Source organism: Mauremys mutica, chromosome 15 (assembly GCF_020497125.1).
Source record: "Mauremys mutica isolate MM-2020 ecotype Southern chromosome 15, ASM2049712v1, whole genome shotgun sequence".
NCBI classification, from domain to species: domain Eukaryota; kingdom Metazoa; phylum Chordata; order Testudines; family Geoemydidae; genus Mauremys; species Mauremys mutica.
In genome coordinates this window covers 892422-910198 of record NC_059086.1, presented here as the reverse complement: position 1 = coordinate 910198, position 17777 = coordinate 892422, and the positions used below count along the sequence as shown (strand labels likewise).

General features: G+C 72.1%; 2 protein-coding genes across 2 annotated transcripts; one reads left to right on the top strand and one right to left on the bottom strand.

Annotated features, from left to right (window-relative positions):
• Window positions 1-459: 459 nt before the first annotated feature.
• Window positions 460-9579, top strand: LOC123350485 (HHIP-like protein 1). The gene is made up of 10 exons (XM_044989100.1): window positions 460-726; window positions 2124-2770; window positions 2972-3115; window positions 5107-5435; window positions 6333-6459; window positions 6900-7045; window positions 7654-7735; window positions 7889-7971; window positions 8207-8331; window positions 9016-9579. Exons 1-10 carry the CDS (start codon window positions 460-462, stop codon window positions 9538-9540), a joined length of 2475 nt encoding a protein of 824 aa, XP_044845035.1. The 3' UTR covers window positions 9541-9579.
• Window positions 9580-9978: 399 nt separating this feature from the next.
• On the bottom strand, window positions 9979-17669 carry KCNK6 (potassium two pore domain channel subfamily K member 6). Its single transcript, XM_044989109.1, has 3 exons — window positions 17114-17669; window positions 12900-13295; window positions 9979-11621 (listed from the first exon to the last, which is right to left on the bottom strand). Exons 1-3 carry the CDS (start codon window positions 17421-17423, stop codon window positions 11383-11385), a joined length of 945 nt encoding a protein of 314 aa, XP_044845044.1. The 5' UTR covers window positions 17424-17669; the 3' UTR covers window positions 9979-11382.
• Between the last annotated feature and the right edge of the window lie 108 nt (window positions 17670-17777).

Below are 17777 nucleotides of genomic sequence, written 5' to 3'. Positions count from 1 at the left end.
CCCAGAGCCAGGGAGAGAACCCAGGAGTCCTGGTTCCCAGCCCCGCCCCCCCCCCCCCCGCTCTAACCACTAGCCCCCACTCCCCTCCCAGAGCCGGGACAGAACCCAGGAGTCCTGGCTCCCAGCCCCCCTGCTCTAACCACTAGCCCCCACTCCCCTCCAGAGCCGGGGAGAGAACCCAGGAGTCCTGGTTCCCAGCCCCCACCCCCCATCTAACCACTAGCCCCCACTCACCTCCCAGAGCTGGGACAGCACCCAGGAGTCCTGGCTCCCAGCCCCCCACTCCCTACAACCAGGGATTGCCCCAGTGTGCAGCAGGGCGGGGTGCGCGGGGTTAACGCTCCTCCCTCCAGCGCCTCCCGCCAGGCTCCCCCTGCTATTACTGGCCTGGCCCCGGCTCCCTGCACACGTGTTCCCGGCCGGCCGGCGCGGGCAGAGCCCCCCACGCAGGGCACTGCCATGGGGCCCGGGGCCACAGCACTGGGGGCCCTGCTGCTGCTGCTGGGCCAGGCCCCCCGGGGCCGCCCCCACCCCCAGTGCCTGGACTACAAGCCGCCCTTCCAGCCCCCCCAGCCCCTGGCCTTCTGCCCCGAGTACTCGGCCTTCGGCTGCTGCGACGGCCGGCGGGACGCCCAGCTGAGCGCCAGGTTCCAGGTGCTGGGCAGCTTCCTGGACCCCGCCGGCCTGCAGAGCTGCGGGCGCTTCCTGCGTGACCTGGTGTGCCAGGTGAGGGGGGGCAGCCCGGCTGGGGGGGGGGCAGGGGCCAGGCAGCCCGGCTGGGCGTGGGGGGGGGGCAGGGGCCAGGCAGCCCGGCTGGGGGGGGGGTAGGGGCCAGGCAGCCCAGCTGGGTGTGGGGGGGGGCAGGGGCCAGGCAGCCCAGCTGGGCGTGGGGGAGGGGCAGGGGCCAGGCAGCCCGGCTGGTTGTGTGGCGGGGGAGGCAGAAGCCAGACAGCCCGGCTCGTGGGGGCAGGGGCCAGGCAGCCCGGCTGGGTGTGGGGGGGGGCACACGGGCCAGGCAGCCCGGCTGGGCGTGGGGGGGGGGGCAGGGGCCAGGCAGCCCGGCTGGTTGTGTGTGGGGGGAGGCAGAAGCCAGACAGCCCGGCTCGTGGGGGCAGGGGCCAGGCAGCCCGGCTGGGCGTGGGGGGGGCACAGGTGTTTGCAGGGGGCTGTGGGGCTGGTGGCACAGGGCAATGGAATGGGGGGGGCGGTTAAGGGAACTCTGGCCCCGATGTCAGGTTTGCCGGGGCCCTGCCCCTCTCCTGTTCCCCCCCTGCATACAGACATGGGGGGGCCCTGGGGGACCCATTCACGTGCCCCCCCATCAGCCTGGGTGGCCCTGTTGGCAGTGACTGCACGGGGGGGGGGGGGCAGGGAGTACTGGGGAGCTCCAGGCTGGGCTACAGCCGCTGGTCCCCGGCCCCCGCAGCTCCCAGCCTGGGTGCCGGGTTCTCCCGACGCGCCTCCCCCAGCTGCCCTGGGCTCGGGGGACACGTACAGCGCCAGGCACCAGGCTGCTGCCCCACATGCCTGGCGAGGGAGCCAGGGGGACCCCCAGCAGCTCCGTGGGACACATGCCCTGCTGGGTGCCCTTGGCACCCCCACCCTGTGGCTCCAGGCGGCTCCAGGCAGCGGCCCAGCCCTCCCCACATCCTGTCTGGGCTGGGACATGGGTGACCTCACCCCGCGGCTCCAGCTGGGACTCGGAGGCTGCACATGGGACCATTCCCAGGCTGTCCCCAACCCCCCACCTCAGCAGGCCTGGCATGAACAGAACCCAGGAGTCCTGGACCCCCGCCCCAGCCACTTGACCCCACACAGCCCTGCAACCCGGGGGGCTGGGAGCCCGGACTCCTGGGTTCCATCCCCGGCTCTGGTGGCTTAGGGCAGGCTGGGGCTGGGAGCCCGGACTCCTGGGATCCATCCCCGGCTCTGGTGGCTTAGGGCAGGCTGGGGCTGGGAGCCCGGACTCCTGGGTTCCATCCCCGGCTCTGGTGGCTTAGGGCAGGCAGGGGCTGGGAGCCCGGACTCCTGGGTTCCATCCCCGGCTCTGGTGGCTTAGGGCAGGCAGGGGCTGGGAGCCCGGACTCCTGGGTTCCAGCTAACCCCCTCCCCTGCCCCTGCAGGAGTGCTCGCCCTATGCTGCCCACTTGTACGATGCGGAGGACGTGAGGTCCCCGGTGCGGGCCCTGCCCGGCTTGTGCCCCGCGTACTGCGCGGCCTTCTGGCTGCGGTGCCGCTCCGTGCTGAGCCTCCTGACCGAGGACCCTGCCAGCCTGGCGCTGGAGGGCGACCGCGCCCGCTTCTGTGGCGCCCTGGAGCTGGGCGACCCCACCTACTGCTACCCGGCGGTGCTGGGCAGCGCGGCGCTGAGCCAGGGGCTGGGCCGGGTGCGGGAGGGGGCCCACGGCTGCCTGCAGCTCTGCCTGCGGGAGGTGGCCAACGGGCTGCGTAACCCCGTGGCCATGGTGCACGCCGGGGACGGCTCCCACCGCTTCTTCGTGGCCGAGCAGCGGGGCTGCGTCTGGGTCTTCCTGGCCAACGGCTCGCGGGCCGCGCGCCCCTTCCTGGACCTGCGGGCGGCCGTGCTCACCTCGCCCTGGGCGGGCGACGAGCGGGGCTTCCTGGGCCTGGCCTTCCACCCCCGTTTCCACGCCACCGGCACCTTCTACGTCTACTACTCCGCCCGCGCCGGGCCCCACGAGACCATCCGCGTCTCCCAGTTCCGCGTCTCGGCCCACGACCCCAACGCCGCCGACCCCCGTTCCGAGAGGTGAGTGGCCTCCCGCCTGGGCACTCCTGGGGGCAGAACCCAGGCGTCCGGGCTCCCAGCCCCCCCCACCACTGTAACCACTAGCCCTCGCCCCTCCACGTCTGCGCCAGCCCCCCTGTCATGCAGACCCTTCCTCCCCGCGCCATCTGCCCCACTGGTTCGGGGTGCCCCCCCACTTCACCCGGCCGCTCTCCCCGGCAGGATCCTGCTGGAGGTGCTGGAGCCGGCGTCGAACCACAACGGGGGGCAGCTGCTGTTCGGGGCCGACGAGCTGCTCTACATCTTCACGGGGGACGGGGGGCGAGCGGGGGACCCCTTCGGGGCCTTCGGCAACGCCCAGAACAAGTGAGAGCCCGGCGCGGCGTTGGGGGGCCCAGGGGCTGGGGGGGGCCTGGGGGCGCAGCATGGGGCGTTGGGGGAGATGCCCCCTTGCAGGAAATTGGGGGGGGGGGAGATTTTAGGGGAAATCATCCTGGGCGGGCAGTGCGGGGGGGGCGGGGGGGAGGAGATGCGGGGGCTTGATAGGTGAGAACTTGGCTCCTTTCTGCCACCTGGTGGCCAAAATGCAGACTGGCTGGCGCTGTGTGGGGCAGCTCCCCCGAAACCCCCCTCCTGGGGGCCCTGATCCCCCCAGCACAGCCCCCGGCTCTGCCCCTGAACCCCCGAGGCCCTGATCCCCCCCGGCCTAGCGCCCGGCCCAGCCCCTGCAGCGTCTGGCCCTGAACCCCTGGGAGCCCTGATCCCCCCGGCCCAGACCCCGGCTCTGCCCCTGAACCCCCGGGGGCCCTGATCCCCCCGGCCCAGCCCCCAGCTCTGCCCCTGAACCCCGGGGGCCCTGATCCCCCCGGCCCAGCCCCCAGCTCTGCCCCTGCAGCGTCTGCCCCTGAACCCCCGGGGGCCCTGATCCCCCCCAGCCCAACCCCCGGCTCTGCCCCTGAACCCCCGGGGGCCCTGATCCCCCCCAGCCCAGCCCCGGCTCTGCCCCTGAACCCCGGGGGCCCTGATCCCCCCGGCCCAGCCCCCAGCTCTGCCCCTGCAGCGTCTGCCCCTGAACCCCCAAGGCCCTGATCCCCCCGGCCCAGCCCCCAGCTCTGCCCTGCAGCGTCTGCCCCTGAACCCCCGGGGGCCCTGATCCCCCACAGCCCAACCCCCGGCTCTGCCCCTGAACCCCGGGGGCCCTGATTCCCCCAGCCCAGCCCCCGGCCCAGCCCCTGCAGCGTCTGCCCCTGAACCCCCGGGGGCCCTGATCCCCCCAGCCCAACCCCCGGCTCTGCCCCTGAACCCCCGGGGGCCCTGATCCCCCCGGCCCAGCCCCCGGCCCAGCCCCTGCAGCGTCTGCCCCTGAACCCCCGGGGGCCCTGATCCCCCCCAGCCCAGCCCCCGGCTCTGCCCCTGAACCCCCGGGGCCCTGATCCCCCCGGCCCAGCCCCCGGCTCTGCCCCATAACCCCCGGGGGCCCTGATCCCCCCAGCCCAGCCCCCGGCTCTGCCCCTGAACCCCGGGGGCCCTGATCCCCCCCGGCCTAGCGCCCGGCCCAGCCCCTGCAGCGTCTGCCCCTGAACCCCCGGGGGCCCTGATCCCCCCAGCCCAACCCCCGGCTCTGCCCCTGAACCCCGGGGGCCCTGATCCCCCCAGCCCAGCCCCCGGCTCTGCCCCTGAACCCCGGGGGCCCTGATCCCCCCAGCCCAGCCCCCGGCTCTGCCCCTGAACCCCGGGGGCCCTGATCCCCCCAGCCCAGCCCCCGGCTCTGCCCCTGAACCCCCGGGGGCCCTGATCCCCCCGGCCCAGCCCCCGGCTCTGCCCCTGAACCCCGGGGGCCCTGATCCCCCCGGCCCAGCCCCCGGCTCTGCCCCCGAACCCCCGGGGGCCCAGCTCCCCCCGGCCCAGCCCCCGGCTCTGCCCCTGAACCCCCGGGGGCCCTGATCCCCCCGGCCCAGCCCCCGGCTCTGCCCCTGAACCCCCGGGGGCCCTGATCCCCCCGGCCCATCCCCCGGCTCTGCCCCTGAACCCCCGGGGGCCCTGATCCCCCCGGCCCAGCCCCCGGCTCTGCCCCTGAACCCCGGGGGCCCTGATCCCCCCGGCCCAGCCCCCGGCTCTGCCCCTGAACCCCCGGGGGCCCTGATCCCCCCGGCCCAGCCCCCGGCTCTGCCCCTGAACCCCCGGGGCCCTGATCCCCCCGGCCCAGCCCCCGGCTCTGCCCCTGAACCCCCGGGGCCCTGATCCCCCAGCCCAACCCCCGGCTCTGCCCCTGAACCCCGGGGGCCCTGATCCCCCCAGCCCAGCCCCCGGCTCTGCCCCTGCAGCGTCTGTTCCCGGCTCCCCTGCCTCCCTCCCAGGTCGTCCCTGCTGGGCAAGGTGCTGCGGATCGACGTGGAGCCGGGGCCCGATGCCCCCCCTTACCGCATCCCGCCCGACAACCCCTTTGTGGGGGAGCCGGGGGCCCGGCCCGAGGTCTACGCCTACGGGGTGCGGAACATGTGGCGCTGCTCCATGGACAGGGGTGACCCCACCAGCGGCGCCGGGCGCGGACGCATCTTCTGCGGGGACGTGGGGCAGAACAAGTACGAGGAGGTGGACGTCATCGCGCCGGGGGCCAACTACGGCTGGCGGGCGAAGGAAGGATTCGCCTGCTACGACCAGGCACTGTGCGCCAACGCCTCGCTCGGTACGGCCCCGCCTCACGCCCCGGGCGCCATGGGCCGGACGGGCCTGTCCCCTCGGGGGGCACCGGCTCCCATCGGCCCCAGGGCAGGGCCTGGCTGGCTCAGGGGGGTGGGAATGGGGCTGGGGCCCGTCCCCTCGGGGGGCACCGGCTCCCATCGGCCCCAGGGCAGGGCCTGGCTGGCTCAGGGGGTGGGAATGGGGCTGGGGCCCGTCCCCTCGGGGCACCGGCTCCCATCGGCCCCAGGGCGGGGCCTGGCTGGCTCAGGGGGTGGGAATGGGGCTGGGGCCCGTCCCCTCGGGGGGCACCGGCTCCCATCGGCCCCAGGGCAGGGCCTGGCTGGCTCAGGGGGGTGGGAATGGGGCTGGGGCCCGTCCCCTCGGGGGGCACCGGCTCCCATCGGCCCCAGGGCAGGGCCTGGCTGGCTCAGGGGGGTGGGAATGGGGCTGGGGCCCGTCCCCTCGGGGGGCACCGGCTCCCATCGGCCCCAGGGCAGGGCCTGGCTGGCTCAGGGGGTGGGAATGGGGCAGGGGCCTGTCCCCTCGGGGGGCGCCGGCTCCCATCGGCCCCAGGGCAGCGCCTGGCTGGCTCAGGGGGCGGGAATGGGGCTGGAGCCTGCCCCTCTATGGGGTGCCAGCTCCCATCAGCCCCAGGGCAGGGACTGGGACACGGGGCCGGTCCCCTCGGGGGGCCTTGTCTCCACCCAGGCCCTGGTGAGGGGACCGGATGGCTTGGGGAGGGGGCAGGGAAGGGCTTTGAGACCCGTTGCTCTGGGTCCCAGGTACAATAAACCCTCGTCCCCCCCAGCCCCGTGGTGCCAGCACCTTGGGGCGGGACAGGGAGGCTGCCTCAAGCAGGGGCCGATCCCCAGCTGAGCTGCTCCTGCGTCGTGTCTTGCAGACGACGTCCCCCCCATATTCGCCTATTCGCACGAGCTGGGGCGCTCGGTGACGGGGGGCTACGTGTACCGGGGCTGCCACAGCCCCAACCTGCGCGGCCTCTACATCTTCGGGGACTTCATGAGCGGGTAGGTTGGGTGCCTGGGCCGGGCCCGGGGAGAACAGCCTGCTACTGCTGCAGGCTGGAGGGAGCGCCCCGGGGGTCGTCACCCCCTGCTGGGGACCCAGCTGGGGGGCTGTGGGCACGTGGCCATGCCAACAGGACTAGCCATGGCCCAGAGGGGCTATGGGGCTGCCCCCTAACTGCTCTCAGGACGTCTCCCTGACCAGTGCCCCATGGATGAGGGGGAGGGGGATTTTCTGCATGGGACACAGAAACACCCCCCCCCAGGACAGACTCTGATTTGGGGGATGTGGCGGGGGGGGGTAAGTTCCTGAGCGCCCCAGGGGGCTGCAGGGGGCAATATACCCATCTCCACAGCTCCTATGGAAGGGGGTGGGTACACACCCCCCCCATGGCTCGTGCTGGTTACCGACCCCCCAGCCCCATGGCTCTGTCTTCCCCCAGGCGCCTGATGTCGCTGCGGGAGGATGCTGGCTCCGGGCGCTGGCACTACAAGGAGCTGTGCATGGGCCAGGGCCAGACCTGCGCCTTCCCCGGCCTCCTCAACCACCACGTGCCCCACATCATCTCCTTCGCCGAGGACGAGGCCGGTGAGCCGGGGGGGGGGGGCACACCCAGGCCTGGCCGAGGACACGCCAGGGCCAAGGGGGGTGGCTGGCAGCGCACGGTGCCCAGGCCGGGGCCCTGGCACCCTAGAGCCAGAGGCCCACCAGGACGCCTGGGTTCTCGCCCCGGTGCTGGGAAGGGTCTGGGGTCCCATGGGGACTGGGAGCCAGGACGCCTGGGTTCTCACCCCGGTGCTGGGAGGGGTCTGGGAGCCAGGACGCCTGGGTTCTCACCTCGGTGCTGGGAGGGGTCTGGGGTCCCGCGGGGGCTGGGAGCCAGGATGCCTGAGTTCTCACCCCGGTGCTGGGAGGGGTCTGAGATCCCGCGGGGGCTGGGAGCCAGGACGCCTGGGTTCTCGCCCCGGTGCTGGGAGGGGTCTGGGAGCCAGGACGCCTGGGTTCTCGCCCCGGTGCTGGGAGGGGTCTGGGGTCCTGCGGTGAGAGTGGATGGGGTAATGCTGGGAGCCAGGACTCCTGGTTTCTATTCTCGTTGCTTCCACAAACTTGTGGCTGCCCTCCTGTGCCTCAGTTTCCCCTGTGTTGTGGCTAAGGGGGGGCTTGGTGGCCAGTTCCTAACCCCGCTGTCCCTGCAGGTGAGCTCTATTTCCTCGCCACGGCCATCCCCAGTGCAGCCGTGCCAGCCGGGATCTTGTACCGGATCGTGGACCCCTCCAGGTACCCACCGTTTGCCCGCTGGCCCTGGCAGGTTTCTGGGCAAGAAGTGGCCCCGTCTCGATCTGACACAGCTTGGCTGGCTCCCAGGGGGCGGGGGGGCTGCGCATGGGCCCCGGCCCCTGTGCCCCCCGTAACAGGCGTCTCTCCCCACAGGCGGGCGTCCCCTGGACAGTGCGAGATCAGCCCCCTGCCCGTCCCCATCCAAGGGAAGCTGATTCCCTTCCGCCCAACACAGAGTGAGTGCGGGGGGGGTCACTGAGCCGGGGGGGGGGGGGGACGAGGTCACCACTGCAGCTGGGCCATTGGCGGGGGGGGGGGCAGAGGGGTGCTGGGAGCCAGGACTCCTGGGTTCTTTCCCAGCTCTGGTGGCGACTCACTGGGGGGGGGAGGAGTTCTGTAGATGGGGGATAAGGGTGTCAGGGGGCAGAGCTGTATCCCAAATGAGCCCCCCCCGCTGGGTTCCTGTTTCAGAATTCATCACACCGGCCCCACCGCCCGCAGTGACCACCCCACGGCCTGGCACCGGCTCAGACCCGACGGGACCAGCTGCACCCCCCGTGGCGCCTGCCACCCACCCCCCGTGCCCAGGGCCCCCTGTGCCCCCCGCAGCGCCCCCGGCCCTGCCCAGCCCAGCCGCCAGGCCCCCGGCTCGCCAGGACTGTGGGGTGCTGCAGCCACTTCCCACACCCCGGCCAGGGCTGAGCCTGCCCCACACCACCCCCAACTGGTACCAGCAGCTGCTGGAGCGCCTGGAGACCAAGAGCAGCCCCCGGAGCCGCGCCTCCCGGCCCCCCAGCCCCCACCATCCCCCCAGCCCGGGGCTGCCCCCCACAACCCCCCCAGCCCCCGGCCTGGGGCTGCCCCCCACAACCCACCCAGCCCCCAACCCTCCCCTTTCCCCCAGCACCCACAATCCCCCCAGCCCGGGGCTGCCCCCCACAACCTCCCCAGCCCCCGGCCTGGGGCCGCCCCCCACAACCCCCAACCCCCCCCTTTCCCCCAGCACCCACCTGCACCCCAGCATGGGGCTTCCCCCCACAATCCACCCAGCCCCCAACCCCCCTCTTTCCCCAAGCACCCACCATCCCCCCAGCCCGGGGCTGCCCCCCCCAACCTCCCCAGCCCCCGGCCTGGGGCAGCCCCCCCCAATCCCCCACCCCCCTCTTTCCCCCAGCACCCACCTGCACCCCAGCATGGAGCAGCCCCCCACAACCCAGCCAGCATCCAGCCCCCACCTTCCCCCTAGCCCGGGGCAGCCCCCCCCAACCCCCAACCCCCAGCTGCCCCACAGAACATTGCCATCCCCTGCCACCCCCCATCCCCCCAGGCGGGAGGCTGGGCACCACCCCAGGAAGATGGGGCCCCGGAGGCGGCTGCCCCCTGGCACGGTGCGGCTGGCGCACAGGGGTGCGGTGCCCGGGCGGGGCCGGCTGGAGATCCTGGTGGGGGGCCAGTGGGGCACAGTCTGCGACGATCTGTTCGACAGGCGGGCGGCCGCTGTGGTGTGCCGGCAGCTGGGCTACGGGCAGGTGCTGCGGGTGGCCCGCCGGGCGGAGTTCGGGCCAGGGGCCGCGCTGCCCATCCTGCTGGACGATGTGCAGTGCCGGGGCTCGGAACGCAGCCTGCTGGAGTGCCAGAGCGCCCCCCCCGGGCAGCACGACTGCGCCCACAGCGAGGACGTGGGGGTGGTGTGCGGGCACCGGGAGCGCCAGGGGCTGCCGAGGGGGCCACGGCCTGTAACTTCTGCCTCCTTGGGCTCCGGCAGGGGGGCATTGAGGGCAGGGTTTGGGGCTGGGCGGGGGTGACAGGGCCCAGGCCCCCCACAGCTACAGGGACCTGGGAGCCACATGGCCCAGAGGCCCCCCAGGGACAGCTGCTCAGGGTTCCTGCTTCCCTTTTATGGTGTGTGTGGGGGGGTTGGTTCTGTCGGGGGGGCAGGGTGGAGAGCCAGGACTCCTGGGTTCTATCCCCACGGCTGGGAGTGGGGGGCAGGGAGCCAGGACTCCTGGGCTCTATCCCCACGGCTGGGAGGGGGCGGGGAGCCAGGACTCCTGGGTTCTATCCCCACGGCTGGGAGTGGGGGGTGGGGAGCCAGGACTCCTGGGTTCTATCCCCACGGCTGGGAGGGGGCGGGGAGCCAGGACTCCTGGGTTCTGTTGTTGGCTCTACCCTGCCTTGAGCGTGGGCAAAGGGCGCGCAGGGCCAGGGCCAGGGCCAGGTGAGATCCATACCACACCGCCAGCTCCTTCCAGCAATGTTTTATTCAGATTGCCAGGTGCCATGGGGCCACCCCCCGCAGCTCAGCTCGCACACACAGGCCGGGGGATTCCCGGGGGCCGTGCTCGAGCCAGGGACACAGGTGTTCGCTCTTGGTGTCCCGTCCCCGGCCCCCCAGGCTGATCCCTGGGGCAGCAGCGGGTGCTGCCACACGACGCCCTGGCAGGGCTGAGGGGTGGCACCAGGCAGGCTGGGAGGGGCCATCACCCCTCATGGGCCGTGCCCGTCTTGCCACGCTCTGGCCTGCACGTGTGGTGGCCCCAGAACCCTCCCTGAGGGGTGCCAGGCAAACCCCTGTGACTGTTCAACCCGGCTCGTTAAAGAGTTGGCATGAAACGGCTCCTGGCAGAGTCCAGCTGCCAGTCATGGGCGGGGGGTGCAGGCACCACCAGTGGTGCAGGGTACGGAGCAGCTGCCGTCGCATCATAGATGGGCCCCCCAGGCCTGGGGGGTGGGACACCAGGCCCCCAACCCAGCACAGCTCCCCACCCCCTCTGGCTCCTGCCAAAGCGCCAGAAAGTCACCCCGCCCAGGGCCGGGTTTAGGCCGAGTCGCCCGACTCCCCAGAATCGGGCCCCGCGCCGGCGCCTTTTTACTCACCCAGCGGCACCCCGGGCTCTCGGCGGCATTTCGGTGGCGGGTCCTTGAGTGCCGCCGCAGACCCGGAGCGAGTGAAGGCCGTGCCGCCGGGTGAGTACGAATCGGGCCCCGCCCTTGCTAAAGCCGGCCCTGACCCCACCTCGCTGGTCCTGCCGGGGATCCCCGCTCCCGGGGCTGGGCTCTCTGCCACGGCCGCACAGACCGCTGGGCCCCCCAGGGAAAGGGGCTTCCCCTCCCTTGCGGGTGCCCCGTGACACGCTGCCCCTTGCAGGGGGCTCTGGGGAGGGGGGCTCAGAGCCCGGGTGGGGGGAGGGGCAGTTTTGGGGGCAGCCGGGGCGTTGACCCCAAGCCTCAGGCATGCACAGAATTTGCTCAGCCTGGGCCTGGGCCAGGTTCCCGCTCGCCCGTCACACAGAGCGTCGCCTTCCCGCTCCCTCCATCAGCCAGAGCCCATGGCGCTGGGGGTGACGGGCCGGCTCCAGGGGCCCCAGCACGGCAGGGCTGCCTGGGCTGGGGCTGGGAAACAGGGCAGGTCCCAGCCCCCTGCCCAGGGATACAACAGGGCGAAAACAGGGAGGTGCTTATTAAAACCCCGCGCGACCTCCCCCCCAACATGCAGACGGGCCCGGGCCCGAGCCAGAGCCAGAGCCAGAGCCAGAGCCGGCCGCAGACGCAGGCACGGTCCCTGAGGGAGCTGCCCCGAGAACGGAGCCACCTCGGCAGCCCACTCCCCGCGCCAGCCAGAGCAGCCCCCCAGGGCAGGGCTGCCGCTATCTGCTGATGGAGGAGTAGTTGGCCCAGCTGCCCGTGTTGAGCTGGCTGCTGGCAGGTGGCAGCTTCGCGCCTGGCGCCGGCTCCTCCGGCGTCGCCTCGGCCTCCAGGATGGGCTCCTGGTCGTGGGGGTGCTCGGCCGGCAGCAGCAGGAGGTCGGTGAGGCCGTGCAGGTCGGCCGCCTTGTGGAAGGTCTGTAGGACCAGCAGCACGGCCATCAGGCCCAGCAGCAGGTACACTGGGAGAGAGAGAGCAAGAGGGCGTCAGCCACTGCGGGGGGCTGGGGGGCAGCCGCTGGAGCTATCGCGGCGCTGCGCCCCCCCGTGCCAGGCCCCGCCACACAGCAAGTAGGGAATGGAACCCAGGAGTCCTGGCTCCAGCCCCACCCCCTGCTCTAACCACTAGACCCCACTCCTCCCCCAGAGCCGGGGGTGGAACCCAGGAGTCCTGGCTCCAGCCCCCCCTGCTCTAACCACTAGTCCCCATTTCCCTCCCAGAGCCGGGGGTGGAACCCAGGAGTCCTGACTCCAGCCCCACCCCCTGCTCTAACCACTACACCCCACTCCTCCCCCAGAGCCGGGGGTGGAACCCAGGAGTCCTGGCTCCAGCCCCCCCTGCTCTAACCACTAGTCCCCATTTCCCTCCCAGAGTCGGGGGTGGAACCCAGGAGTCCTGGCTCCCAGCCCCCTGCTCTAACCCACCCAACCCCACAGTACCCTAGGTAATGTTCAGGAGGTAGCCATCCCCATGGGGCACCAGCCCGGCTAGCTTGAAATGACGCCCCCCACTCAGGTACCTGCCCACCAAGTGGGTGTGGGGGGGTTCCCGTAACGTTTTGCATGAGCACTGTGTGCCTCGGTTTCCCCCGTGTATGACACGTGACCTTGGTGCTGGGACAAGGGGGTGTGATTTTTGCAGGGCCCCAAGCGGGCAGGTGCGTGGGCCGGACTCTGTACCCTAACCTGGCAGCTGATGGCCGGGGCCCTCTCCCGGGAGCCAGGTGGGGCCGTGGCATGTTTGCCCGGGAGGAGGAGGGGCAGCAGGTGTGTCGGGGCTGGGCTGCTCAGTCTCCTGGTTGGATTGTGTGCGGGGGCGGGGGGGCAGAGCCGCCCCCCGGCCTTTTCTGTAACTTCCTGCTGCCTGTGCTAACGAGTTCTGTCCTCCGCACTGTCCTGGTGACTAATAAACCTGTTTTCCACGGCGGCTGAGTCACGGCTGCCTGGGGAGTGGGGGGCAGGGCCCTTTCGGGGTGCGAGGCTCCCCCAGGCGTCCCTGCGGGGTCCAGGGGGCTGAACGCTCCCAGCTCAGAGCCGAGCAGGCTCCGTGCCCCGGTGCCGCTGCCCTCAGGGGAGACGCGTCAGGATGACGTCGTTCGGAGCGTGCCCGTGAGAACCCCCCCGGAGCTGCCCCCCAGGGCTCCCCCGGCCCCCCGCTCACCGGTGCCCTGAGGGGAGACGCGTCAGGATGACGTCGCCCCCCGGAGCTGCCCCCCAGGGCTCCCCCGGCCCCCGCTCACCGGTGACCGAGACCTTGTACAGCGCCCGCAGCCTCTGGCCCGGCTGCTCGCCCGGCACGTAGTCGCCCAGCCCGATGGTGCACAGCGAGATGAAGCAGAAGTAGAAGGCATCCAGGTAGCTCCAGGTCTCCTCCAGGGCGCTGAAGACGGCGGCCGGCAGCAGGAAGAAGGCGACCAGCACGGCCAGCAGCAGCAGCAGGAAGTGGGCCCGGGCCAGCGCCCGGTGGCTGTAGGCAGAGCGCAGCTGCAGGTACGCGAGGGGCCGGTGGGTGAGGAGCCGGGCCAGGCGCTGCACCGTGGCCGTCAGCACCAGCATGGTGAAGGGCACACCCAGCAGGGCGTAGAAGATGCAGAAGGCCTTGCCGGAGTCCGAGAGCGGCGTGGTGTAGCCGTAGCCTGGGCGGGGGGACAGGGGAGACGATGTTACCCCCACGTCTGTGCAGGGGGTCTCCCCAGGGGAAACTGAGGCACAGCCGGGCAAAGGAACTATGCTTGGCATCCCACAGGGGTCAGTGTGAGAGCTGGGGAGAGAACCCAGGAGTCCTGACTCCCAGCCCCCCTGCTGTAACCACTAGGCCCCACTCCCCTCCCAGAGCCAGGGAGAGAACCCAGGAGTCCTGGCTCCCAGCCCCCCTCCCCCCACTCTAATCACTAAACCCCACTCCCCTCGCAGAGCTGGGGAGAGAACCCAGGAGTCCTGGCTCCCAGCCCCCCTGCTGTAACCACTAGGCCCCACTCCCCTCGCAGAGCTGGGGAGAGAACCCAGGAGTCCTGGCTCCCAGCCCCCCTGCTGTAACCACTAGGCCCCACTCCCCTCCCAGAGCCGGGGAGAGAACCCAGGAGTCCTGGCTCCCAGTCCCCCTGCTGTAACCACCAGGCCCCACTCCCCTCCCAGAGCCGGGGAGAGAACCCAGGAGTCCTGGCTCCCAGCCCAGCCTGGCCCTGTGCAGCCCCTGCTCAGTCCAGCAGGTCCCAGGCGTCGTGCCCACCCTAGTGCATGCGCCTGGGCTCTGCGTGAGGCCGGCTCCGGGAGCTGGGTAATGGGATTTCACGCCCAGGTGGGTTCTAAGCCGGGCAATTAGGCGGCTGCAGGGGGCACTGAAAGGCTCCATTGTGGGGGGCAGCGCCGCACCGGCTGCTCATCCAGCGGCAAAGCCACGGCTGCATCCCCAGGCCTTTCCTACCCCAGGGATTGGCTCCGTCCGCCACCCCCCACCCCCGGGGTGGTGCTCCGGCCCCTTGGTCAATCTGCACCGGGGGCTGGGGCCGGACGCCAGGGAACGCCCGTGCTGTGGGGGTGAGTCCCGGGGGGGCTGGGCCGAGTCACAGGGGAGGGCCCAGCTCCCCCCCACCAGAGCCGGCCCGCTCCCCTCCCAGCTGCCAGGGAGCTGTTTACTCCGAGTGTTGACCCAAGGCAGGCATGGGGCAGAGTTCGCTCTGCATCAGCAGGAGCTTCCCGACCTCCCTGCTCCCAGGGTGAGCCCTGCCCTGGGATCCCCCCGCTGGCAGGCTGCCTCGGGACCCAGGCGTCCTGCTGGCTCCGTGGGCGGGGGGCTGACAGACACAGAGCCAGACAGGTCTCAGCTTCAGCACCGACCCTTGGAGACAGACAGACACGGAGGGACAGACAGGCATGTCCCCCCCCCCCCCGCGCCATGCAGCAGACACCCCCAAGGGGTGCACCACAGGCCCCATCCCCCTCGGGAAGTGCCCCGGGGTAGCCAGGGACAGCCCAGCTGCGGGGTCAGACCGGGCAGAGCCCAGCCCCAGGCCCCGAGCCCCCGCCATGGCGTCACTGGTAACGCACACCCTTGGCCTGGCAGCAGGACTCCCTGGCCTGGTGCCAGCCCCGGGCAGAACGCCCTGGCCCAGCTCACGTCCGGGTTAACCCCCTCCCTGCCAGGGCTCAGCTCAGAACCCCCGTACAGGTGCGGGAAAGAGCCCCAGAGCCCCGGGCCGGCTACAGGGCAGGGGGCTGCGCTTGCCGGCAGGGAGCGCTCAACACTCTCTGTCAGGAGCGTGGCAGTGCTCAGCTGAGCTGGGACCCGCTCTCCCTTCCTGGCCAGCAGCTGGCTCAGCATTTCTAACAGCACATGGGGCCAGCCACACTCCCCCCCACCCGCCCCCAGGGCGGCCCGACCCACGAGTCACATGAGCCAGAGGCAGCTGAAGGACTGAGCTGTGTGGGCTCATGAGTTAGATCAGGGAGCCCGGACTCCTGGGTTCCACCCCCTGCACTGGCAGGGGAGTGGGGCCTGGTGGTTAGAGCAGTGGGGGGCAGGGGCCAGGCTGGGGAGCAGGGATTCTGGTTGGACCCAGCTGTAATCAGCACCAACGCACCCACCCCAGGACCTGCCGACCCGAGAGTGCTGCTCATTCAGGGCCGGCCTGTCGGAGGCTGGGGGTCAGACCCCATGGACCAGTCTGAGCACCGGGGCAGCTGGCTCTGGTGTAGGCCAGGCCGGGAATCCCCGGAGCTAAGGCCTCACAAGCCCCCCCACCGGGGGATCCACGGCCCAGCAGCCAGCCCCCAAGCACCTTTGGGCTCTAGGGTTTCCTGGCCGGGCCTGCACCGAGGGGGAAGGAACTAACCCGGGGGGGGGGGGGGGGTTGGCCCCGGGGCTGCCAACTCTGCACTTTCACTTTCCTTGTCATCTGGGGCCAGGTGCCGGATTGGGGGCGGGGGCGCAGCCAGTTCTTCCAAAGCAGCGTTCAGAAGCCCCCCCCCCGAGCATTTCACAACACCCCCCCCAGGGCAGGAGCCAGTCCCAGAGTCCCAGCACAGGGGTGGGCTCAGTCACCCAGAGAAGCCGGCCTGTGAGCCCAGCCGGCACCAGCCCAGAGACCTGCTCCAGTCAGTTTTGCTCCTACACAGCTGGCAGGGGCCTGGTGGGGCCCTGATCTCTGCTCAGGGGGGTGCGAGGGAGGAGGAACTCCTGCCAACCCGGCCGGCGTGGGGGGACTGCCACCCTGGCAGCATGCGGCATCGCGTGAGCCCAGCGCCCCGTTCCCGCCCCAGGTCACTCCAAGGCCCAGCAGACACTTCGGAGAAAGGGCCTCAGAGTTACAGCTGCAGCCGCCTTGGCTAAGGGAGCTGGGCCCAGAGACACCCCAGGCCCCTAGCACCACCCCATGGACCCGGCACAGAGCTCCCAGGTCCCCTCCCCACACAGGGCAGGAAGAGGGGCCCACGCCCCACGGCCAAATACCCTGCTAAGGCACCTTTCCAAACCCCATCCCACCCTAGGCCCTGCAGGGAACCCCCATGGGTCAGGGCCTCGGGGGGCAGATCCAGGCAGGATCAAGGTCTCAGGGCCACTGGGCACTGTGGGGAGGAGCAATGTTTGGTTTGGGGGCTGTGTTGGGGGGGGCTGTGTTAGCGGGGGGGAGGAGAGTGTGGGGGGGTGCTAGCAGGGGAGGAGGGGGGCTGTGATGGGGGGCTGTGTTAGCGGGGGGGGAGGAGAGGGGGGCTGTGTTGGGGGAGAGGGGGGGCTGTGTTAGCGGGGGGGGAGAGGAGGGGGGCGGTGGTAGCGGGGGGGGAGAGGAGGGGGGGCTGTGTTGGCGGGGGGGAGAGGAGGGGGGGCTGTGTTGGCGGGGGGGAGCTGTGTTGGCGGGGAGGGAGGAGGAGGGGGGGGCTGTGTTAGCGGGGGGGGAGTGTGAAAACCCGGGGGGGAGGGGGCGCTCACACACTTTCCCTCACACACACACAAACTTTTTGAAAGTTTCTCCAGCTGGCTCCGGCTCGGGGCAGGGCCCGGCCCGAGGGGGGCGGGCAGCATCCCTCGGGAACAGCCCCCCCTTGCCCGAGCAGAGCGCGAATCGCCGGGACGCTCAAACACTTGTGCCCCCCGCACCCCCCCCCCCCCCCCCCGGCGCTGCTGGATTTGTAAACTTGCAACCAAGCACGAGATTCGCCCTGGTGCTTTAATGCGCTCGGGAACAGGGCGTGTGCGCGGGGGGGGGGGGGGGAGAAATCGCGGGGGGCTCTAGGGACACGGTCCTGGGAGGGACCCCCGTGGGGACTGGCGCAATGGGCTGGAAGCTGTTGGGGACACCTCATTCCTGGGGGAGCACAGGGGGCCTGGGGTGGTACCGAGAGACTCACGCGGCATTGGGGCGGCTGCCCCACGCGGGGGCCTGTGCCCGGCCTACGAAGCTGGGGAGGGGGCGCGGGGGGCGCTCCGGCTGGGGGGCGCAGGGGGGGCCGCGCTTACCCACGGTGGTGACCAGGGTGCTGGAGAAGAAGAAGGCGGAGGCGAAGTCCCAGTTGGAGGCGCCGGCCGAGCCGTTCCGCAGCACCGACACCCCGTAGCGGTTGGCGCTCAGCACCCGCTCCAGGAAGCGCTCCAGCGCGCTCTCGTTCAGGCAGGGGCTGGCCCCCAGGAAGGCGGCCTTGAGGTCGCGCAGCTCGGCCCGCAGGCGGCTCTCGTACGGGCGCTCGATGGAGGAGACGAGCAGGGCGCCCAGCAGCAGGTAGCCCAGGTAGCCGAGCAGGCAGAGCCCCAGCAGGGCGCAGCGGTTCATGGCACGGCCGGAGCCCCGTGCGCCCTGGGCGCGGGAGGGCGAGCGGAGCCCGGAGCGCCCCGCGGGGAGGGACCCGGGGCCCCCCGGACAGAGCCCTCGGTGCGCGCCCAGGGGACGGGGGGACCCGGAGCCCCTCGGCCGCTGCTCGCCTCCCGGCTACGTGTCCGGAGCGGAGCTTCCTGCTGCAGCTGCCGGCTCCTTGCAGCGAGCCCCGAGCGAGCCCAGCCGGGCCGGTCCCCGAGCGGCCGCGCAGCGACCCCTGCCTGCCGCCCAGCGCGGCGCGGCTCCTTGGGCTCGGGACAAGCCCCGCCCGGCGGGGCGGGCTGGGACCTGGGGCCCCGCCTGCCCGCCCGC